This window comes from Alnus glutinosa, chromosome 12 (assembly GCF_958979055.1).
Source record: "Alnus glutinosa chromosome 12, dhAlnGlut1.1, whole genome shotgun sequence".
Lineage (NCBI taxonomy): Eukaryota > Viridiplantae > Streptophyta > Magnoliopsida > Fagales > Betulaceae > Alnus > Alnus glutinosa.
This window is the reverse complement of record NC_084897.1, coordinates 120,867-144,199: the sequence shown is the minus strand read 5'-3', so window position 1 is coordinate 144,199 and position 23,333 is coordinate 120,867. Positions and strand designations below refer to the sequence as shown.

The following is a 23,333-nucleotide window of genomic DNA, read 5'->3' as shown; positions in this document are numbered from 1 at the left end:
CGACTAGTCAGAGAGATGAAGCGTCGGCCTTTACTATAAGAACTTAATTTAGACTATCTATAAAATAAAAAAAATAAAAAAAAAAAACCTTAATTTAGACTTAAAAAATAAAAATAAAAAAATTAGACGATAAAAATGTCGGCTACAAATATCAGTGTACGATTGGAAAAGCAACAGTTGGAATGGCAAATGTATACACACGTTCCCCATATCTCTATGGATCTGACTATCTCCGTATAGAAGCCACGTGGTGTTGGTGACTGACGAGTGAAACCCATTGGGCCACGAGGTGTTGCCCAATCTACCACTCCTCCACCTCCGTTTTGATTTCTCCTAATAATTAATTTTATTTTTTTTTAATATAAGTTCTCCTAAGTTCTCCTAATAATTAATTGAATAAACAATTAGGTTTAGGGAATGAAAGCGCGGACAGCTGTCCCTTCCTCCCTCTAAAACAGTGAAAACACCAAACAGTAGGACGCGTTTCACAAATCATTTGTCGGCGTTGGATTGCCGCGGGGGGTGGGGTTGAATCTACGTAGTTATCTTCATTTTATCCACTTCCCATACTACCCTTTTTTTGTTTCCAAATACGATGTTTTTTTTTATTTTGCCAGTTTGGTAATATTTTAAAATTTGGAGGGGCAGTTTTGATCGAACAATTTATCAGTCTATGTTGGGCCAAACGTTATCGTGACTTGGGAGTACATATGCGACAAACATTTATCTTCGTAGAAAAAGGACTTTACTTTAGAGGTTTGTACTTTTAGTCAAATAGGAAAAAATTGTGATAGTAAAGTATTGATTAAATAATTTAATTAAATATTTCTTTTAATTAAATATTTCACATGCTAGATCAAACTACATGTGAAGAAAAGTGTTAAAGTATTTGATTAAATGATTAAATTTACTATTTCTTATCAACTTAAACTTTTAAGATAAGTGGTAATTTAATAGGTAAATTCATATGGCTTAATGGAAAAATTTTATTCATTAAATTCCTGTACAACTTGCATACAATCAAACAATGCAATAATAAAAATTAACTATTAAATTAATGGATCCGGCTTGCATGCGATAGTTTTAAACTACCGCATGCTTGCTGTAGTGGAAAACGGTACAATTTTCCACTTAAAAAAATTTGCTAAACTTAAACTTAATAATAAAAATTTTATTAAAACTTACAAATTAAAATAATAATAATAATTAAAAATCAAAAATATTAAAACTTAAAAAAATAAAAAGGGTGGCTGGCGTTGCCCAATGTGGCCTTATTGGCCAATGACGCCTTTGGGGATGGTCCGGCCACCCCATTGGGCAACGCCGGTTATCCCTATTGTTTTTTTAGGTTTTAATATTTTTGGTTTTAAATTATTATTATTATTATAATTTTTAAGTTTTAAAAAAAAATTTATTATTAAGTTTAAGTTTTGCAAATTTTTTTAAGGTTAAATACTCTATTAGTACTTGAATTTTAAGTTTTTTTTAAAAAAATTTAGTACTTAAGTTTTCATTTGTTTTATTGGTGATGTTTGTTTTATAGGTGGTACCACCCTACCACCTATAAAACAAATGAAAACTCAGGTATTAAATTTAAAAAAAACTTAAAATTTATATCAATAAAATATTTAACCCATTTTTTTAAAGTATCATTTTTTACCGCATACAAGCCGAATCCTAAATTAATACAATTTTTAGGGTCGCGTTATCTAATTACATATCAGATAGGCATGAATCTTAATAAATATCTTAACTCGGTTAAAAAAGCAATTTCAACGAAGCACGAGCGTGTTTTACTGTGTTTTTGTCCATTTTGGTGTTCTGCCATTCTGGCCAATGGGTTCGTGGCGGGGGGAGGTAAAAATATCTATCTTTGCCCTTTATTCAAACCGGGTGGAGGGTGAGTTTAATTTCTGAGTGCTGACCCACTCACGCATGACGAGTCCTATTCCTAAATACAATAAAAGGGCCGAAGGGAGGTACGTACGTGTCTCGTGTCCGGGGTTGTGGGACACTTTTGCCTCTGAAGGGTCAAACCTGATTCTGCACGTCAATTCGTCTCACCTCCCCCGCGGCCCCACGTGTGGATTTCTCTGATTGTTTCAAATTTTTTTTGGTGTTAAAACCCCAAACTTCTTAAGTTGTAACGTCAGCCCACCGTAAGAGTAGGACTAGTCTCTGTAAGTTAATTTCATTCAGCCTCAATTACCCACAATACCCTAAAGTCGTCACGCTCTCTTTTCACTTGCTCCTTAGGACAAAGATATGGTAAAAATATGTGTGTCATCAAGAAGGCGTTGAGGGCATATTGGGAAGTAGGAGTACACTAAACTTAGTTTGGGTATAAATAAGGTCGTTGGCTGGAGCTGTCCTTCCGTTTATCTTCTTTTCTTTTCTTTTTGCCCTTATCATATGATATCATGAAGTGAGAAACGAATGATTCACGAAAGCCCAAACGCCTGTCTTCCTCTCTCTTTCTCTCTCTCTACATTTATTATACGATCCCACACCAGAGTCTCTAATTTTGATTCATCAATGAACGCTTTACCTTCTTCACTTGTATTCTTGCCATCCCTTTCTCACCCGTGCTTGTGCTAGCATCAATAATTGACACTTGGATTGCTTTAGCATCTAGTTAGTTGATTATCTGTACGTCTGGAGGAGATTTTTTTGGATATGGCTTCAGATGAGACTATGACCATCCACTCTTCTACGCAGGGAGATGAGTATGAAGATGATATCTACGACGGGTATGATCATGATCAACAACCCCATCCCCTCAACTTATCCAGGCTTTCTGTGTGTACAAGCAATTCCATGTATGGGAATGATGAAGACGATGAAGATGGCAATGGCATGAGGATGTTCATCTCGCGCTTGTCCATTGAAAGCTTTGATGCGGACGGGGAATTCTCCGATGAAAAAGAAGGCAAAGAACGAACAGGGCTGTCGTCTGACTCCGATGATGAACCTGGTTGTTATTCACTTCCACCAACACCCCGGCGACGTAGGAACCGGTCGTGTGGACTGCTGAATCTGAATCATCACCAGAAGCTGATAGGGGTGAAAGAGTACGCCAGCGAAAATGAAGCGCAAAAGGGTGTTTTAGTAAGAAAAAGGATGCGGAACAATGCAAGGAGGAGTAGAATGATAAGGGAGAGATCGGTCTTGGAAAAGTATAGTTGGGACAATTTTGATTGCAACAAGAGCAAGAGCAACATGATGATAAGCGCGAGCACGGGGACGGATGTTAATTGTCATAGCGGCGTGAGTGGGGAAAGTGACCAGGGAGGCGGGGCTAGCGGCGGAGGAGGAGGAGGAGGAGCCGGGTTGATGGTAATAACAAGGCCAAAGGGAGGGAAAAGGTCACTGTGCATGGACTTGGAGGAAGTGAAGGCCTGCAGAGATCTTGGGTTTGAGCTCGAACACGAGCGCATGCTGGAGATGCCCTCTCGTCTCTCTGTTTCTGGTTCTACACTTGACACCAGCAGTGGTGGCAATTCCCCAATTGCCAACTGGCGCATCTCCAGCCCTGGTTTGTTCTCTTTACTCTTTTCAGATCATGATAATTAGCAGCTCCGACAACCGACTAGACATCTTTTCTTGAGCGATGAATCTAACCTTATGAAATTTTAATTAGGTGATGATCCACGAGATGTGAAGGCTCGGCTCAAGGTCTGGGCACAGGCAGTGGCGCTAGCGTCTACATCTCGACAGGGAAACTGAAACTGACTAGTTTGCTATCCATCAGTTACGCATTTTCCATTTCTAATTCTGTTAGCTCGGCCTCTCTGTTTTTTTCCTGTCCACGAAAGGGGTTATATATATATTCTTGAAGCTTCTCTTCAATTTTTCTTTTTTCCTCCTGCTGGGATTTTAGATTCAGCTTCCTTTACATATGTAAATATCCCGATCACTGTTAAGTATAGCAGGGTTGAGGATGGAACCATGATGATTTTTCGAGTTTGGTCTGCCCTTGTATTCACTCTCTCTTCAGTTTTTGCATGTTGATTGATTTGAGTGCTTACTTTACTCCATTGGAAAGAGGATTATGTATAAATGTATAATACCGTGTGTGCAAGGAAAATGCATGTGAAATTATTCAGTGATATTTTTTACATGATGATGCCGTGGGAATGGGGAAACTCATTTGCTTGAATTGCAGCATCTTTGTACATGTCCCATTTCAATGAAAACCTGGTCCAGCCATATAAAATTGCAAATTTTCTATTCCCCATTTTAACTGCCAAAGTTTTGTTATAAGTCGAGTGAGAATGTTGTTCTGAGGGTTTAAACACTCTCCACCAAGGCTTCTCTTTCCATCCTATTCCCCTGAGAGAATGGCAGTCCACAATTCACAACTTGCACCAGTCTGAAAGACTCTTTTTCCGTTATAGAGAATTTGTAGTGGAGGGAGTCCAGCAACAAGAGTAGATTTCAAACACAAAGGTCTGCTCAAACGAAAATACAAAACGTGATCTTAGGGTTGATTGATCTCAATTCTAAGTTGTTTTAGCGCATCATTCACTTTTCAAAACCCCAAAGACGGGCAATATGCAAACAGGGACAGTAGGCCATAATAGTTTGAAGTAATATTACTCTTCACGTCCATTTATAATAATATGTTTTCCTACATCCACTACCACCTGTTTTAAACATCAGAAAAAGAAAATGTGGCTTGAATGAAGATTTTTAAATGATTTCAGGCAATGTGACATAATCTCTGCATGCAGACTGCCAAAGATATGTTAAACTCTTATGGGCATCAAGCTTATACTTGGCGGGCAACCGGAATCATCACCTAATGAATAACAGGCTTAATAAACAGTATGACGGGCACTTGCCTTTAACATCATCTCCCTCCTTTTACGGATATTGATTAGACTTTGATGGCCTACAACATGATACTGCTTTCATTTCCTTCCAGCATTAAATTCTAACCTTATCAAACCAACAATTAGAAATCTTCTTTTTTAGTATCGTTCACACACTGGCCAATTACAAATTGCCTAAGGCACCAATACTCTAAAATTACTCTGTTTGGGACTCATGGTAGTTCAAAAATCTTCCTGGTAACAAACTTGGTTTTCAGAAGTTCAAATCCAAAACCTTGAAATCAAATCCAAACCCTTAGATTTACTAAGGCATAGGTGCTGTAAAAAAATTTACAGCACCTACGCTTAATCCTTTGCCTAATGCCTTTAGGGAGTTGGTGGGAGGTTGGTCGCGTACAGTACAAGATTTAAAAGGTTAGCAATTGTGAGAAGTTAAAGATTTGAGGTCCTATGTGCTGCAAAAAAAACTACAGCACCTATGCTGTAGTTTCTTTAATGGTCAGGATCTAGTGTTAAGCGTTTTATAAAAAAAATAGAGAAGATGAAGTTAGATGTTAACCATTGAAAAAATTACAGCATGGTGCTGTATTTTTTTTTTTTTTTTTATAGCACTAGTGTTTGTGTGTGTGAGTTTGCATTATTTCTGGAAATTTGGGTATGGGGAATCTTCAAGATACAACAGAATCTCATTCATAAATGCATGGCCAAAACCCATGGGCAAGAATGTGCTAGCTATTATAGTTTGCACTCCTCATCCAGTATGACTTTGTTACCTTAATAAATGAATGTTACAATTTTCACAGTTGGGAATAGGAAGCATGATGAATAAAGAAGCAATCTGAGGAGTCATTGAATAAATTCACACTCACTTGAAAACTAAATTGTGGCAGGTGCTGTCACAGGGGTACGGGCAGTCAGTAGCTTTTACATATACTCTATCAAAATACCAGTCTCCAACAGACTCTGCAATCCCCTGCATAAAGAATAATGTAACCAAATCAATGACAAAAATCATAGATAATGTTTTTTCTTTCTCACATACAAAAATATATACAGAAAAGAAAGGATATGTATCTGGACTTTCGTAAAGATATTAATCAAGGCGTATAGTCCATTTTAAGTTTTGGCTCTTTCCAAACTAATATGTAGAGTCGTGGTACAGCCAATACCAGTCTGTCCCTACCGTCCTACCTCCTTCTCTCCTCCGCCTCCTCAAGGCTTTCAGCTTGCTCTCTTACTCATCTATTCAATATTCCTTCCAATGTCATTTTAGCTGTTTTTGCAATTTGGCTTCAGTTGCATGCTGCAATATTGGTCTCTAGCTTTGCAATATCTCACTAGCAGATGTTGTCAAACATCTTAATTTTCTCCTGTACCTTATCTAACTCACTTAAATATCATGTAACACAATAGTATAGTTACCAACCCTCACTTCTTATACCATGTCAATATAATGGGTCAAAACACCCTCTACTTCAAGGCATTCTACCTAAAATCCCAGATAGCTACAGAAAAAAAAAATGCATTAAGAAACTAAAGCATCCATCATATGGAAGTCCCGAATATGAACAGATACGTGTAAATTTGGATATAAAAAGTTTTAACGTTGCAATGTGAGAGATAGCTACAGAGATAGCTAGATAGTGCATACCTTGTTTGCAATTAGGGGCGAATCATCTGCGAACCAGGTGTCCTGCCTCTCAGACTGGCAATGAGCAAAACAGGAATTTATGAACAATCCATTTTGACTGGACCTTGAGAAATCTCTGATGGCATGGAGCATTTGATTTCTAAAGTCTGCTCCATAGGGGAAAAAAACGAAGAAAACCAGAATTATTTAATATGCCTAAATAAACATTTTACATCAAAGAGTGAAAGGAACAAAAATATGAATAAAAGATCACCTTGGAGAAACTGGATCTGTGATGAATTACACTGGGCATGGTTCAATTTGCATTCATTCCAATAGCCATTAGGATCGGCTGATCGTGGAGCTAAGCTAGCTTGGAGCTGATGAAAACAAAAATAAAAGATTTATCCTAGTAATTCTAGTTACTAAACACCATTTAAGTCAAAATATGATGATACCGCAAATTCAAAAAGGTCACAGAACAATGATTGGTCTACTTGCCTCAGAGGTATTATTTTAACCTTATAGGAAATCTATTGATTCCGCCAAACAAGAAGGAACATGCTGTTTGTTAACAATGGCAGTTTGAAAAAAGAGCCAATACAGGAGAGGGCTCAAAAATGAATTGCGTAAGACAATCTAGCATTTGCAACTCGTGGGTAGTCAAGGAAGCACAGAGAACTAATTATCAATCCTTGCCACTGATAATTATTGGATTGGATGGGATATAAGTGGCCAAAACGAAAAACAAATTAATGTAAATTTGAAAGAAAAAAAAAAAAAAAAAAAAAGTTACCTGCCATGCATCATAGGCTGCATTTAGAAGAAATAATGGTGTCTTAATATTCGCTATCAAATTCTGAGGGAAGAAGCACTGAAAGAGAGAGAGAGAGAGAGAGAGAGAGAGAGAGAGAGTTCAAATATGTCAAATTCTCAGATGTTCTCTCTTACTAAAATTAACTCAGAAATTTCATGATGATCAAGGATAGAAAATCACCGAAGTTGGATCCAGGTAGTTGATACATGTATTTGGCAGATTCTTTTGCACTTCCTAAAATTACATACAGATATCCATAATAAACCTTTTAGAGATGCTAAGCAAGAAAAAAAGTGTTCATAACCCACAAATTAGATAATGCTTCAATTCATTAAAAATAAAAATAAATCTTTGCGAAGATGATTCTTCACATTTAAATAACATAACTTGGGCAGCTGATGCACATTACCTGTAAGTTAACCACGCCTTCAAACATATTCCTTAAAGTGCGCCCACCGGATACATCAACTCTATATGGTCAAATGAAATCATCAATATAACTTGTGCCGTTCAAAAACTTACATGTTAATAGAAGTAACAAAAGATTTTGGGAATTATAGCTGATTACGCATCAAGGAACAATCCAGCATCACTAAGACATTTCACTTTGGTAGTTTTTGGAAATAAGTCCCGAAACTCATCGCAGTGTAGTATAGATGCTAGACCCCCAGCAGAGCATCCAGAAAGAAGAGCCTGAAATACATTTCAACATAAAATAACTAGAAATAGCAAAGCTTAATAAGAATAAAACAGTAAAAGTTAAACAATAAACCTGGTTGGCGTTCTGCATTCCCTTGGACATTAACTCCTGCATAGCAGCTAACCAAATCCGTTGTCCTCGAAAATTGAGTTTCGCCTTCTAAAACAAGAATCAATCCACACATGAAATCAATTGTATAAAATTTTAAAGTCAGAACAATCCTTTTACCCCAATTGACCCTGCAAACTCCGTCCATAACCAGAACTAACAAGGTGAAAAAGTCTAGTCAGATTAGTAGATAAAGTCAAAGCCAATAATCATAAAACATGGAGTTTTCATGCGTTTAATACTTTTACAAGAAATCAGAGTTTTGCTCGTCAAACAATTATACATCTTTATTCTTCCATGAAATACAATTCATCCAACTATCTAGGAAAAATAAATGCCACTAAAATCACAAAAGTATAACTACAGTGGGTCTAGCAAGAAGGGTGAATTATTAGCTTCCAGGCTAGAAAAGGTCTTTTAATCATTTAACTCGTTCAAAATTAATGACTAGTGTGTTAAACTTGATAGTAGCACAGCTAGAAGCACCTTGTTAAACACTAAAATCATGTCAGCTTGTAATATTTAACACTTGAATCATAGAATACACCGTTTTTGGCTTTAGGGGCTTATAATTTCGTAAATGATTGCACCTCACCTCTTTAATCAAGTGATCAAATGAAACATTAAGTCTTCAATGTCCAGGATGTTCATGGAAAAACTCATGCCAAAAGTATCTAATGTTTCAGGAAAAAGTGGGAAGGCAGAATATGCTCCAACCAACCTCATTCTCACTATCCCCGCTGAAAGATGCCCCATCACAGTAACGTAGCTTGACTCTGTTCCAGTTGAAAAAATCTGCAACCATAAGAAACCCCTCCGTGGGTACAAGCTCAGCCAACCAAACAACAGGAGCAAAAATTCAAAAATAAAAAAATAAAAACAAAGAGAAAGTTATTTGATATAGATAGAGCAAGTATCAAGGCTTGGAAAATAAACCAGGATTTTCTTCAGCTTTATTGCTCAATATTCCTATGAATGGTATCTGCTTTTCCATGTATTTCGATGAACCACGACGAGTTGTTTTGCGGTAAATGCAGCTTCTTATCGTATTGCACCATCCCCCACCCTACATCAATCCACAATCATTAGCCAAAACAATATGTTTGTTAAGTGTTTTAAAATTATTTTTTGCTTTTTGATTTGAAATTTTTTTTTGATAGTGATATAAAGTTGGGAAGTGTTTTTTGTGAGTTTTTTTTAATTTTTTGGTGGGTTTTACTTAATAAAATTGTGTGATAAACTTTTTGAAAAACATTTTGTGTTACTCAACATGGTTATTTTGAGAGAAGAAGAGGTGTGGAGTTGACTTCTTATTTATTAAAAAAAATAATTAAAGTGTTTAAGGAATAGAAGACAAGACTAATTTTTAGAGTAAAAGCGACATGTCATTTTCATTTAGTAACCGCTTCATACTATATAGAGAGCCAATTACAAGCAAGGTACTTTAGAAATCAAACATGGATAAAGAATAGAAACATCCTTGTTCAGAATCCTAGAAATCCACTACTTGAATGAGGTGTCACACACCTCTAATTGAATGAGCCAACTGTTTGCACCAGATCCATAACCCTGATGCAGATGATAACCGGGTAGCGTCCCATCCAAGCAGACTGTTGATATAGAAGACAGCAAACAGAAAACTCAATTCCCATGTATGAGACATTTCACGATACACAATGTACAAGACATCCATTACACCCTGTTAAATCACCACTACAAAGAGGTAAATTTAATCATTTAATCAATACTTTAACAATCCTCTCACACGTGGGCTCAAACTCTCTTTTAATAGATGAGACCCAATATATAAAATATTTAATTGAAATGAGAGGTAAATGAAGAACATAATATTCGAACTTAGGACCACTGGTCTGATACCAAATCTAAATCACCACTTATCCTAAAAGATTAAAAGATTAAGCTTTTAAAAATAAGTAAATTTAATTATTTAGTCAATACTTTAAGAGTCGAACGGAGCCACAACTACTGCGAAAAGAATAATGAGGATAACTTAATGTCTCAAAAAAAAAATACATGATAGTTGTAACTTTTAGCATTAGGCAGCAATGGGATTGAGGCAGTCAATATATAATCGGTTTGGATAAATATTTGAGCCAACTTCAGCGCTGTCTGCAACTAAAATTGATAAACTAATTATAGCTGCTATGGCTCACACGAAAAGGAAATTGCTGTCCAAAGTCACAACCCAAATATAATATGAGAAGTTTTTTTTTTTAAAAAAAAAAAAGAGGAAAAAATGGTTATGAATGATGGGAACAATGGATGCCAACATAATGAATAGAAGTAGCTTCTCAGCGAAGCCAATGTACAGGGCATGCATTACACAATCACAAAAACAAATAGGAAGAGAGAGAGAGATACCAGCTCCTTTAGAAGCAGCTTCCTGAATAAGAGTGAGAGGGACCATGAGAGGCTTTGGCAAAGAAGGTGATGCCGCCGCATCATTCTGCACAAGAGAAAGCAGGCCGTCTTTCTCTTTCTCTATCTCCAGCTCTTTGAGATTGAGCTCCTCGAAAGAAGCAGAAGCATGATGCCCGGATCCACTCAAAACGAACCCAACAACGCAACAAACGTACCCCAGCACAGTCAGAGTCGCCTTCATTCTTCTTCTTCTACTTCTTAATTATCCCCAACTACTCACCTCATCCTCCTCACTCTGCTACCCAAACTTTACCACACGTTTGCTACTTTCTATTTTAGTAATGAGAGGGTGCGGAAAATGGAAATGCAATGCAGGCCTTTTTTTTTTTTGAAAAAATTATATATATATATATATTTCACTCCACAGTCAAATCCAGGCTGCCGACATTTTTTTTAAAAAAAAAAAGGTCAAAACAATTGGGAAGAAAGAGAGTGACACAGTAGACCTTTGTCTTTTTCTGTGTCTCTGCCTGACCAACTGTGGAGCATGCGTATAGCTGTAAAATCAATCTAGTTTTTTCCTTTCGATTTTATATTCGCTGTATTCAAAATCCATATACAGCTGTTTTTGTTGGAAACTAATAAAAGCGTTAAGCGTGTGGAAGATTAGTCCGTTAATTGACAAGGAAAATAAAGACAAGTTCGTTTTAAATCTCTGTATTTATAGAATGCTTTCTTTTAATCTCCACGAAAGTCATTACATAATTAATTAAGTCCACTCTTATTGTGATGTGATCATCTCTGAAACTGAAAGCACCTCATGAGTTTCCTCTTTTAATCATTCTTTCAGTAAATTTATTTTGTCAGTATTACCACTCGCTGCCACTCTCGCCCTCTTTCTCCAATGGCGTGCCACCGACACATATCACCTTCCCTAAATCCACTCTCCATCAATTGCGCCCTTTTTTCTGGCCCAAAAATATATTTATTAACCCACTTTTTCTTCTTTCAAAACCCAACCCTCTGTTAAGCTGTTAGAACCTGGAGTAGATTACCAAACAGCAACATCATTTAACTTTATTTGCTTTGCCATGCCCCTTCTCAGTTCTCACCGGCAGCTTCTATTTAGCTTTGTTTTTGAAAAATGTAAAGACCATGAACATGTACCTTCAGCAAGTTACAACAATTTCTTTTTCCCTTCTTTTTTAAAAAAGGTAAAAGATTATTAATTTTGTAGGAGACAAAAATTCCAAAATGTTTAATCATCGAAGCTCTGTTCAAATTCAAGCCCTAAGGCTCCGGAGAGCAAAAAGTCTCCATATAAGCTCAAAGTCTAGAGATTCAATATTCATGAGTTCATCACCACTTTCCACTTGATTCAAGAAACACTCTTCTTGAAACCCTCACATAAAAATCCTTTTTGAAGCAAAGAATAACAAGAATATTGCTTCTTTAAAGAAATTATATAAAAAGAACACATATCTTTCAATATGTTTTCCAGCTCGAAATTTGTTGAGTACACTTAAAAACAATCAGGATCCCATACCTAATATGTTGATGGATCCCCCACATATGCAAGTGATCCATTCTAATTGGCACAAACACGATGTTCAATTTACAAACGGCTCCATATAATCACCCCCCCCCCCCCCCCCCCTCCCCCCCCTCCCCTTAAAAAAGTGGAGTTCATCCCATTTAGTTATAAAGTGGAGACATAATTGTTTTTTCACATTCCATGAAAATGTGAAAAGACAACCATGCCCCTACTTTATACCTAAATGGAGGATTCAAATGACTCCTTTTATATCATCGACAAAGCATTTTAAATGTCTTGTCTGGCGCAATTCTAGTTTGATTTTTTCCCAACGAGGTAAACTACAACCTCTCTCTCTCTCTCTCTCTCTCTCTCTCTCTCTCCATTTATGATGCTCGCCAAGCATAGTTGCATGCAAGACTTATTACATGTAAATTTGAATAAGATAAAAAATAAGTTATAAGCCTAGTAGCCTACGAAGAACTTGCGCCACTTGACAAGATCTCACCATCTTCTTCACCAAATTGATGATGCTCATAAACTTGAAGTAATAATTCCCTACATGGTACAACAGCCCCAAGTTTGACGCAGGCCAAAAATGCACCTGCAAGCTTCCGATGAAGACTGTAGACTTCATCAGGAGGCGGCGTCAGCCTATGCTTAAGCATTGTAGCCCCAAGGTTGGAGACACCTTGAGTAATTTTGGTGGAACGAAAGTCATATCCACCAGGCTTCGAGAAAGGCAATCCCACAATAAAACCCGCTTGAACATGGGCATCTAGCATTATCTCTGACTCCATTCCTGTGAGGAACCCGAGTCTTATCGACATCTCAATGACTGCATCTCTATCACCGTTTGCACATGCAATTACCTGATCAAACATACATATGAACGGAAATGGAGCTCAGCAGAAAAAAAAGGTCTAGTATTTAAACTGTTAGCTAAACTGATCACGCTTCCAACTTGAGTTTGACATCTCACATTATCACAACCTCAAGGCAGACCACCATAAATGTTAGAACCAGCAGCATTAATCCAACTATCTAGCATTAACTTCATGGATTCTATTGTAATCAATCATGGTCTGAAGTTATTGTATGACCGGCTATCAACCTGACTCAGCCCACTACAAATTAGTGCAAAACTCAGAGCCAAGTTGGGACACTAGGGGGGCCTGCCACAACCCCTGGCCCTGGCAAAAAAAATCCATAGCCCACACCAACCTCTCATTAATTTCAAACTCAATACAACCAAGGTGGACAATTCACAGCTCCCACAGGCCCTAGAAAACGGCCTTGTCATGGAGGGTGAGAAACCCAGATTTTTATGACAACTAAATATATGTCCTATTAATGAGGACCTTATGTTTAATTATGAGTCATGTCCTGGCTATTAGGAAATTGTCGTTAATTATGAAAATTCCACATTTTTTTTTTATTAAGTAATGCCATATCATTAATAAAGTGCAGAGGGGCGCAACCCTAGTACACATGGAGTATACAAGATAATTTCTAATAGGAAGAAAGAGAGGAACATAAATTCAAAAAATCTGCAAAAGTAAAAACACTCGAGCTATGATGTGCCGGTATCCATATATATAACATGTTAAGCAAAAGCTTCCACTTTTAAGTTGATCAAATGAAATATTGAACACCAAAATATAGCTACTTGGTTGTTACAGAAAGTAAGGCAGGTGAGTTGAAATCAACACCTCATCATATGCTTTTCGATGTGCACGCACTCCTACACATGCATGCCTTTGAACAGACACAAACACACGCACACACACAAAGTCGGTTCAAAAAAATCTAAATCCTCTTAATCCGAACAGAATGGGGCTGCTCAAGATTCAAGGAAAAAAAAAACAAACACACACACACACATGCAACCAAACAAAGTTGAGTGACATCATTGCCATTTCAAGGAAGAAAAGAGAATGCTTAGTGCTCTATTTGCTTCAATGGACTTCTTTGAGGTCAAGTGTGCCTATATGCTCATTGAGTCATTCCTTTTCTCCCTCTGTACTATGTCATCTCTATAGATAAATTATTAAATAAAATGTCATCAATGTGAACCGCATAAATTTTCAAAGGACGAGAGAGAGAGAGAGAGAGAGAGACCAAAATTCAGAAGTTTGAACCTCAATAAAGGCACATGCAAGAGAACAAGAAAATGGATAAAGATTTGAGATCAAAAAGTAAACCAAGAGTAGAGCAAAGAGAACTCACCATTCTTAAGTAGTCCTCAACAAAGCTTTTAGGGAAGTCCCGAGCTGCTCCAAAGTCGATGAGATTAATTACTTTTGTTGCCTCATCATACAAAAAATTACTCCAATTAGGATCAGTCTGCACTAGATCAACAACAATACACGCAAGACAAAAATACACCATAGTTAGGGGGAAAATTCAGTAGAAGTGTCAATGAAACTCTTAATATTACTAAGAAACTGAGTGAAGAAACTGTCAAATATATAAACACAACAAAACTGGCCGAAAAATGTCTGAACCAGCCAAAATCGACATGAAAGGCTGAAAAAGAACAGAACCGGTCAAAACTCGCTGGTAAATGCCAAAACCATCTAGAATCTCACCGCCAAACAATGAATTTGACTGAAGCAAGCCAAAAGATACCAATGCCGGTCGAAAGTCGCTAGAAAACATCAACATCAGTCAAAAACTCGCGGAAAACACCATCATCAGTTGAAAACTCACCAGGAAACACCATCACCAGTCGCAGCTCACCGGAAAACATCAATATTTGTCGAAAACACCGGAAAACACCAATACTAGTAAAAAAATTCGCCGGAAAATACCAACACCAGTCAAAACTTGTTGGAAAACATCGTCACCGGTCAAAAAATCATTGGAAACCATTGAGTCAGAGAACCACTGTAACCGACTGAAACTAGCCAGAACCAAATATACCAACCAGGTCAGATATAGGCCTGCATTTTTTTGTTATTGGGTTTGGGCTTGACTCGGGTGAATAAGATTCAGCCGTTCAAGTATGGACCGAGCTTTGAACTTAGGAAGGAAAATATTAGGCTGGCCCAAAGGTAAAACTAGAATAAAATAGACCTGAAATAGGATTAAACTGAGCCAAGAGATATTCCTATTTCGGAGCAAGGATAGTGTGCACTTGTAACCAAACTGACCTTCGTCTTCCAAACCGGCTGAAGATTCACTGTCAGCAACCATATTATGTCGACAAACACCACTAAGGAAGAAATCTATGTAAAATGACCACACTAAGGGACGGTAACCACAACCAACTACCGGCCACCACTGTAACCACCGAAGATACTACCGACCACTTCATCAGATGTGGCTGATCACCACAAACAACGTAAATGACAAAAAAAAATCCACACACAGCACCACTACCACAGGATAACCATTGGTTACTACCACATATGCCAGACATTTTTTTTTTGTATCCTTAGATTTTACTTACTAAAAAAAATATTTTCTTTTTCTTTTGTCCATCACTCACAGCCATTGACCACCACATGGATATGGTCAATCGCACAACCATCAACCTCCAATAGGGGGAAAGAAAACGCAAATAAGAAAATGGCAAAATAGGGGGATAGATATATTATTATTATTATTATTATTAATTCCTAGACTTTGATACCATGTCAAGAGTAGTGTATTTCACAAAATAGAGTCTAACCCTCACAATTCGTTGTTATATATATAGGAACAAATACAATATTCTGGAATATGAACACCTCACCATAGGAACTCATAGGAAAATCTCACCACCTTCTAGAATAGGGACACTTGTCCCTTTCTTTCTAATAACTAGCATGCTCCTTAAAGCAAAGAGCATGTCATCCATACCCAACTATCAGCGGCATGAAATAATTAAAAAGGGGGAATTTCTATCTTGGAAAATTATCATCAGCAATTCGCTCTGCAAATTGAGCTACCACTAAGATAACAGCAATAATTCTACAGCAAGGCTTAGGGCATTTCAGCTACATTTTAGTTACTTCTGCAAATTTGACATTCCAATGGGCCACAACCGCAAGTAGGTTTTTATCCTAATCCCCTCAAACTTTATTACATTACATTATCTGATCCAAGAACTCCAAACAATTTGAAAGGAAGTTTCAGTTTCAGATACCATCTCATATCAGCCACTGCAGCTATGAACAACCTCAGTAGTTGATAGCAAATGCCCAAGCGATTCCTAAGGTGAAGTACAATAGATGCATATAGGAGATAGTAAAAGAAACACAAACAGGATACAAGACAAAAGTTAAGAAAGACAAACACATAAGAGTTAAAGATACTTTATCATATGCAAAGAAAAGAACATGCCTGCATGAAACGATATACAAATAACTCCGTTAAAGTAAGCTCCAGCAACTTTTTCCCAATATAATTACGAGTTTCCTGGTCTAGCAAGGCGACTTTATCAATTGGAATTCCTGTAACAAGGGAAAGTCAATCTCATGAATTCAAACTCCAGCATTGATAAGACAGATTTTTTTGTTTGCTTCTTATTTCTGCTCAGTAATGATAAAAACGGATTGTATTGGCATCATATTAATATACAATCTCCCAAAGAGAAGATTATCTTTATTGAAGACAAGAAGGAGAAACCAGGAAGAAAATTGTTCAATATCTTCAACATGAACCACGGCAAGAAACACCATTTGCACTTATTGAACTGCTTTTATTATATAAAGAGCTAAGATAAAATTTGATTAGAAAAACTAAAAAGATTGTACTCATGTACAATAGTTTTATGAATTAAAATATAAGCTATTTCCTTTTTTTATTAACTCAAATATTGGTTCAACATGTGGGGCCTTCCATAAAATCCAGCTGCCAATTAATTTATAGTGAGATTAAAGCTATCATATATTTTGATGCTTTTAATAAATGCCAATCTTCCTCAACAGCAATTTCTGTTGATGGTCACAACTATTGAAGCAAGGTGTCTTCTAACCAGCACTTGGGTGCATATTACGCCTGTCCAGTTTAGATTTAAAGCAGCTCAAAACAGATAATCTATAAGTATGAACGTCTCTACAACTAATAAGGATCTTGGAGAAGTTTTCAATCTGCCTCTTCATGAAAATACCTCAAAAGTCCTTCCTTATCAGTGTATAAAATAGAATTCAATGTATTTGAACAAAAGGTGAAACACATAGTTTGGCAAAAGGATGATGACATCAACAGACATCAGCAAAACTCCTTCATTAAACTCACTTCTCCACTTTCCCACACTTCTCTGTCCAATTATGCCCATGACTTTTCTTTTACACACAAAGCATGTGCCACATTTCTTTTGTTTTTTCATACTCTGTATCTGTGGACGGTGGCTTTTCTGTCCCCTCTGTCGCTTAGTTTTTTCGATTTCCTTACTCGTTTTTCTCTTCCTAGTTAAGTGTTTCATTTTGTATACTCTTGGTGTACTTAAGGGTGCCTTACGCTTTCAATAAGACTTGATTTACTTATTTTTTTTTTTAAAAAAAAACGAAGACAAGATGGGGAAAAAAAAAACTGTAATGACTAGGATTTTTAAGTTGAAAAACATGCTGAATGTTACAAGAAAGAAAATGCATACTTCTTGGAGTCACAAATCATGCTTATGCAATTTAATTTATAAGTAGCTCTTCATGTGGCTCATGCTGAAGGCTTTTGTTTTAATGCAACTGCGCAAATTGCCCATTTACCTCTCGGAGTTTCGACCATTGAGGAGCATTGATAAAGTTTGGGTTTAGATTGCACACACCTCATAAGTAAAACAAGAAAGTATGATAGAGGATGTAATATAATTACCAGAAACAAGTTCTGTAGTTAAGACTTTTTTTCTTGAAAGATTGTCCACAACCAATGGAACATAAAACCCCTCCATGCCAGATAGAAGATTACGGAAGCGTTTTTGATTTGCTGCCTCCAATTCATAGTCACATTCACGAGATAATTCTTCTTTTGCCACCTACAAAAACTTCAAGAACATAAGCATGCATTTTCAACAGATCTATACATTCTAAGCTTCAGCCAGCATCTGCAGTGAACCAATGAGATTAACTGGGTTTTGCAAAGAATTTTAAGTAGTTTGAGTGTCTCAGAGATTGCATGCTCAAGAAAATGGTGTTAAAGGCTAACCCATACAATACATTGATATACATACTTGAATGCATATACATATACATACCTTAATAGCTCTGTCAAGATAAAGTCCTTTCGGAATTAGGTTTGTATAATCTAAAAGAAGTCTCACATTCTCTATGTCACTTTCAATGCTATCTGCAACACCAGGATACTGAATTTTCATTGCCACTTGAATACCAGCCTTTGTGACAGCTCGGTGCACCTAAAATTGTTTTAGAACTGTGAGGCCAACAGAAGAAACATTGTGAACAATATAGAAGTAGACAACATCTGTTGATACCAATTATCTACCATCTTTACTCATTTTCTCGTTCCAAAAGCAAAGGTGATAGGATGTGACTAAAGGGATGGGCGTGGGATACAGGTGTTGGGAGGGGGAGATTTTGTTGACGAGACTAGCATCCACAAATAATACTGAGCAATGAAGCTGTCGTATCACCTGGCCTATGCTTGCAGCAGCAATTGGTTCATAATCAAAACTAATCAACTTCGATGACCAGTCAGGACCTAATTCAGCATCCAAAACTTGGTTGAGCTGGCTTCTTGGCATCACATCTGCCCCTTGACGAACAATATCCAGAGCAGCCAAGATCTACATGGAATTGAAAGACATCAAAAAACACAGTGAAGCATAAGACACACACACACGCAAAAATAAGACTTAATCAGTACAAAAAAAACTTCCCAGTATTCCAAGCATATGTAACAGTACTAATTACAATAAACCAAGAAAATGAGAATGATCATAATCACCATTTTCCTAGAAAAGCCCCCATAGCCTAGTATAGTTCCACTATGTTTGATAACAAATTCATATTTTGTAAAATTATGACAATTGATGTAAAATCCTTCCCATAGAACCTGTCAGTCATCCCTTGCAAGATGGCATTTAGCAATCACTGCGCTCAGCCACTACATTCAAATGATACATTTTTATAGAACAGCCAAGTCAAAAGCCCTCTAACTGAGCAGTTATTTGATTACAGTTTACTGAAAATATAAGAAAATTTTAAAAACGTATCGGATCGCATGGTTTGTAAGCTCAACAACAGCTCAAAAATGCTGACACTCAGCAAATCATTCCCAAACCTCTTCATTATCATCATCCACCATGAACCTCTTCATTTAATAGTACACCTTCTCAAGAATAAAGAAGCAACCTCAAACAACTGAAGTACACGCATTAAGGGGAAAAAAAAATGAGAATACCGGAGGAGGGACGAGGGATTCATCCTGTATACTCAGCATCTGCCCTATTTTAAGAGCAGCTCCACGCATTCTGCAAAGCGCAAGGGCTAGACGTTCTGCATTTTGTTCGGAGAGGAATGGAGAGAGCGCAGATTGCTTGTTTTGTGGTGGCGCGCCAAAAACAAGCCTCCTCGCAGATTCCTGTAGGGTTCCCCACGCAAGGCCAGCTCCAAGACCAGCAAACCTTATTACAAAAAAAAAAAAAAAAAAAAGAGACAATAATAATAGAGTTGAAGAACTTGAATAAGCGAAAAAAGTTATGTCATCCATAAATAACACATGCAGCTATAGAATCAAAAGAGCACCGACCCAAGCGCTCTGGAAAATGGGGTGGAAGGAACTCTCCTCTCCCTGGGCTTCCTCCTCTTAAATTCCATCTGGGCATTAATGCCCCTGTCCTCCTTAGCTTCTTTGACCGACCCAGACCCATGTCTAATATCCAAATTCTCCGCCCCGGAAGAAGAAGAAGAAGAAGAAGAAGAAGCATCTTCTCTCACATTATTATCGGTATCATTGCCAGCATCGAATGATGAGGGTTGTTGTTTTTTTTGATCAGGGTATCCTAATGATGAGGGTTGTTGTTGTTGAAAGGTAACAGGCGTGGCCTCCTCGGAGGAATCGTTACCGGTGGTACTTGTGAAGTGAACGACGGAATCGGGGTTGGAGGAGGCCGGGTTTGAAAGGCCGCGGACCTTGCCCTTGGTGAGGCCGGAGAGGTCAGTCGCGGATACAATGGCTTTCTTGATTAGGTTTTGGAGATCTCCATTCTTGGCGGCTTCCAGAACTTGGGAACGTTTCACCAACTCCTTGGCGATTAAAGATAGCCCATTCACGAGCCTATCCACCTCCTTCAACGAACCCATACAATTCACTATTTCACCAATTTATTTTAGAGGATTCTTCTGCGCCTTGCCCTTTCCTTTGTCTCTGCCGTTTGCTACCAAATTCTCTTTTCAAACTAAACAGCTACAGACACAAAAACTTCTTCAACGGTAATTGGACTTGGGATCTTCTCCGTTTGATTGATTGAGGTTTCTGAGGTTTAAGGGTTGGGATTTCATTGAAGAAAAAGTATCCTAAGGTGTAGAGACTGCCACATCACTACTGCTATGACCAAAATAGCTTCCGACTCTGTATCTGATCTGCGACCACAGGCAGCATTGAACGGGCAATCTGTTGAGCACTTAGCACAAAAACAGCCCAATTGCAACAAGATCCACGGAATTTGGACCAAGTCCAGAATGTGGCCCAAGCCCACGATGCAACAACCGCTGCTTGGAGCACAATGGCTAGACCAGCTGGGTCTTTTGGGTGAGTGGCCAGGCCTTGAAAAGCCCAAGAGTTCCTTCTAAATGTAAGGTGTAACAAGTTTTCTGTTTAATGGGAATTTAGAGTAGAAATAGAGAGAAGTAGAGAAATGAAAGAAGAAATTAAAATGGAATAAACAATGATAATAGGCAAATTCGAGGATGCCTAAAACCTTCATGAGTGATTCGAGGTACTTCCCCTTCATTTTCAGCCAAAGACTAAATACCAATTTTCATGTCTAAAACATTTACCTAGTCTTGTTTATATAGACCTACCTAAAGGCCATTAAACTAATAAGCCACTAACTAATAAGGTCCAAGGCCCATTAAACTATTAAGGCAGCCCATTAATTAATATATCCGTTACAATACCGATCCCTTTAAGCACCTTGTTCACAAGGTGCGGATTATGTAAAAAAAATGAAAGCCCAAAATAAAAACATAAAACTAACGCATACAAGTAAACGTAAATGACATATCTGCCCTTCTAAAAAAAATTGCCTCCAGCTGTTCTACAATTTTCTTCAACCTTCATGCTGCTGCTGCTGCTGCTGCCACATAGGAGCTTGTAGGTTCTTCTTGTCACTTCAGCCCTGCTGCCACTGTGTCCAATTTCTAGTTGTCCCATGCAACATACCAGCTTAATGGACTCCAGCTGTCCTTTCTTTGTTTAAAACAAAGAGAAATGATCCCTACACTCATTTCTCACAACAATCCCACAACAAGCTGATGTGGCTTGTAATATTTTATTATTTTTTTTGTTTTCTTTTTGTAAAAAAATAATAAAATATTACCAGCCACATCAACTTCTTGTGGGGTTGTTGTGAGAAATGAGTGTAGGGATCATTTCTTATTTTTTTTTACAAAAAGAAAAGAAAACAAAACAAAAAAAATAATAAAATATTACCCGTCACGTCAGCTTGTTGTGAGGTTGTTGTGAGAAATGAGTATGAATCATTTCTCTAAAACAAATCATGTGATGCTGCCACCTGTCCTTATTTCTCATTCGTTTTAGATTCAAGTCGTCTGCCTCTAAGGGTGGGCGTCGGTTCGGTAGGCGGTTAAGTCGGTTAATTCGGTCGGTTAACCGACTTTTGTTGGAATGTAGTCGGTGAATTTATTTCGGTTAAGCGGTTAATAGGCGGTCGGTTAAGCGGTTAATAGGCGGTCGGTTAAATCGGTTAACATTCGGTTAAAATGGGTAATGAAACGACGTCGTTTTGATTTTTTTAAAGGAAAAAAAAAAAATGATCATACATTTCGTTTTTACTAAAACGACGTCGTTTCGTTTTATGTCGGTTCGGTTAATCGGTCGGAATAGAATTCGGTTCGGTTACTGCTTAAAAGGCGGTTCGGTTCGGTTGCGCTTAAAAGGCGGTTCGGTTCGGTTCGGCTGCCGATCCAGCTTTCGGAATAAAATTTTATACCGACTACCGAACCGAAATTAGTCGGTTAAAGTCGGTAGGCGGTCGATATCTGTTCGGTTCGATTCGGTAAGCGGTCGGTAGGCGATAGGCGGATAATTTGCCCACCCCTATCTGCCCCGAGTCCGGCCTCTCGGACATCCTGTCTCCAGTCGCGCTCGGCTCCGGCGACGGAGGCATATCGGCGCGTCCACTTCAGTCAGCGCATTTGCTTCTTCTTCCATCTGCAAATTCTGGAGATTTTTCTCGTGTTTGATATTTTGGTTGCATTTTCACGAACAACCAATCTGCAAATTCGTGAGGCGTTTTCCGATAGAAAGCTCGCGTTCATCGCCCCCTCATCCTCATTTTCGTCTACTAGTTTCCATCGCCACCTATGCTTAAGGACAAAAACATCTACTGCGTCGTCCATCGCACCCCGAGACACAAAGGAACTCACCGTGTAAATGGAAGTTTTTCGATTTTGCACTTCAGATTTTGTGTGTCTGAGTGCAAACAGCACCTTCTCCCTGTCAGCATGTTCATCATCTTGAAAAGGAACAAACAGATCTGGAATGGAAGAATTTTTTGGTTGAGGAATTTCATCGAGCAGGTGATAGGTATCTCCATCCAAATCTGTGGCTTCGTCATCTCGCTTTGCCTTTTCTCCTTTCTTGAATCCCTCCTGGTTGTCTCCTTCCACAGAAACCGAAAAGTGTTCTTGAATAGCCTTAACAAAATTTTCAACCCGATCTGTAGCTGTATTCTGCGTGTGTTTTGCTTCATCGGTGCTCTTTTCCTCTTCTCTGATCTTGAGTTTTTCTAGGCTTTTGACCTTCTCAGGAGGTGGATGTAGCTCTTCAACCGAATCAGTTGCTTCTTCATTTCTCTTCTCCTCCTCTCCTTCCTTGACATTTTCCATGCATTCCACCTTCTCAGGAACTGGATGTAGCTCTTCCAACTCTATGAAGTCAGTCGCTAGAGGAACGATCTCCGTGTCATCGTCGTATGATCTACGGCCAAAGCTTATCTGCATAGATCGCACCAATTCTGGCCAAGTAGTAAAAACATTGCTGGCACGCGATTCACGGAACCATTCGAGTGCCTTGCCGTCCATATGAAATTTAGAAAGGGAAAGGCGATGATCTTCTGGAGTATTGTAATACTCAAAAAATTGTTCGGCCCGACAGCTCCAGGTCTCCGGATCCTTACCATTGAACCGAGGAAATTCTGG

General features: G+C 38.0%; 3 protein-coding genes across 3 annotated transcripts; 1 reads left to right on the top strand and 2 right to left on the bottom strand.

Moving 5' to 3' along the window:
- Positions 1–2,368: 2,368 nt before the first annotated feature.
- LOC133851851 (uncharacterized) lies at positions 2,369–4,118 on the top strand. The gene is made up of 2 exons (XM_062288445.1): positions 2,369–3,535; positions 3,641–4,118. Exons 1-2 carry the CDS (start codon positions 2,677–2,679, stop codon positions 3,724–3,726), a joined length of 945 nt encoding a protein of 314 aa, XP_062144429.1. The 5' UTR covers positions 2,369–2,676; the 3' UTR covers positions 3,727–4,118.
- A 1,384-nt stretch (positions 4,119–5,502) lies between these two features.
- Positions 5,503–10,842, bottom strand: LOC133851849 (pectin acetylesterase 12-like). The gene is made up of 12 exons (XM_062288444.1): positions 10,473–10,842; positions 9,618–9,700; positions 9,027–9,156; positions 8,812–8,885; positions 8,055–8,141; positions 7,851–7,975; positions 7,692–7,752; positions 7,463–7,516; positions 7,262–7,339; positions 6,740–6,845; positions 6,487–6,632; positions 5,503–5,808 (listed from the first exon to the last, which is right to left on the bottom strand). The coding sequence occupies exons 1-12, from the start codon at positions 10,711–10,713 to the stop codon at positions 5,701–5,703; spliced, it is 1,293 nt and encodes a 430-aa protein (XP_062144428.1). The 5' UTR covers positions 10,714–10,842; the 3' UTR covers positions 5,503–5,700.
- A 1,286-nt stretch (positions 10,843–12,128) lies between these two features.
- On the bottom strand, positions 12,129–20,434 carry LOC133851848 (protein ABC transporter 1, mitochondrial). The gene is made up of 8 exons (XM_062288443.1): positions 19,699–20,434; positions 19,351–19,573; positions 18,581–18,733; positions 18,185–18,343; positions 17,806–17,965; positions 16,336–16,445; positions 14,236–14,352; positions 12,129–12,878 (listed from the first exon to the last, which is right to left on the bottom strand). Exons 1-8 carry the CDS (start codon positions 20,250–20,252, stop codon positions 12,480–12,482), a joined length of 1,875 nt encoding a protein of 624 aa, XP_062144427.1. The 5' UTR covers positions 20,253–20,434; the 3' UTR covers positions 12,129–12,479.
- Positions 20,435–23,333: the final 2,899 nt, after the last annotated feature.

Bases quoted from the DNA above. Each gene is read 5' to 3' on its own strand.
- LOC133851851 (XM_062288445.1), top strand. From the start codon at position 2,677: ATGGCTTCAGATGAGACTATGACCATCCACTCTTCTACGCAGGGAGAT. The intron at 3,536-3,640 runs GTTTGTTCTCTT...AATTTTAATTAG, and splicing joins CTGGCGCATCTCCAGCCCTG to GTGATGATCCACGAGATGTG.
- LOC133851849 (XM_062288444.1), bottom strand. From the start codon at position 10,713: ATGAAGGCGACTCTGACTGTGCTGGGGTACGTTTGTTGCGTTGTTGGG. The intron at 9,157-9,617 runs GTGTGTGACACC...GGATTGATGTAG, and splicing joins GTTGGCTCATTCAATTAGAG to GGTGGGGGATGGTGCAATAC. The intron at 8,142-8,811 runs GTTGGTTGGAGC...TTCTTGTTTTAG, and splicing joins GCGGGGATAGTGAGAATGAG to AAGGCGAAACTCAATTTTCG.
- LOC133851848 (XM_062288443.1), bottom strand. From the start codon at position 20,252: ATGGGTTCGTTGAAGGAGGTGGATAGGCTCGTGAATGGGCTATCTTTA. The intron at 18,344-18,580 runs GTGATACGACAG...AAACAATTTTAG, and splicing joins CTGCTGCAAGCATAGGCCAG to GTGCACCGAGCTGTCACAAA. The intron at 12,879-14,235 runs GTGAGTTCTCTT...ATGTTTGATCAG, and splicing joins TTGAGGACTACTTAAGAATG to GTAATTGCATGTGCAAACGG.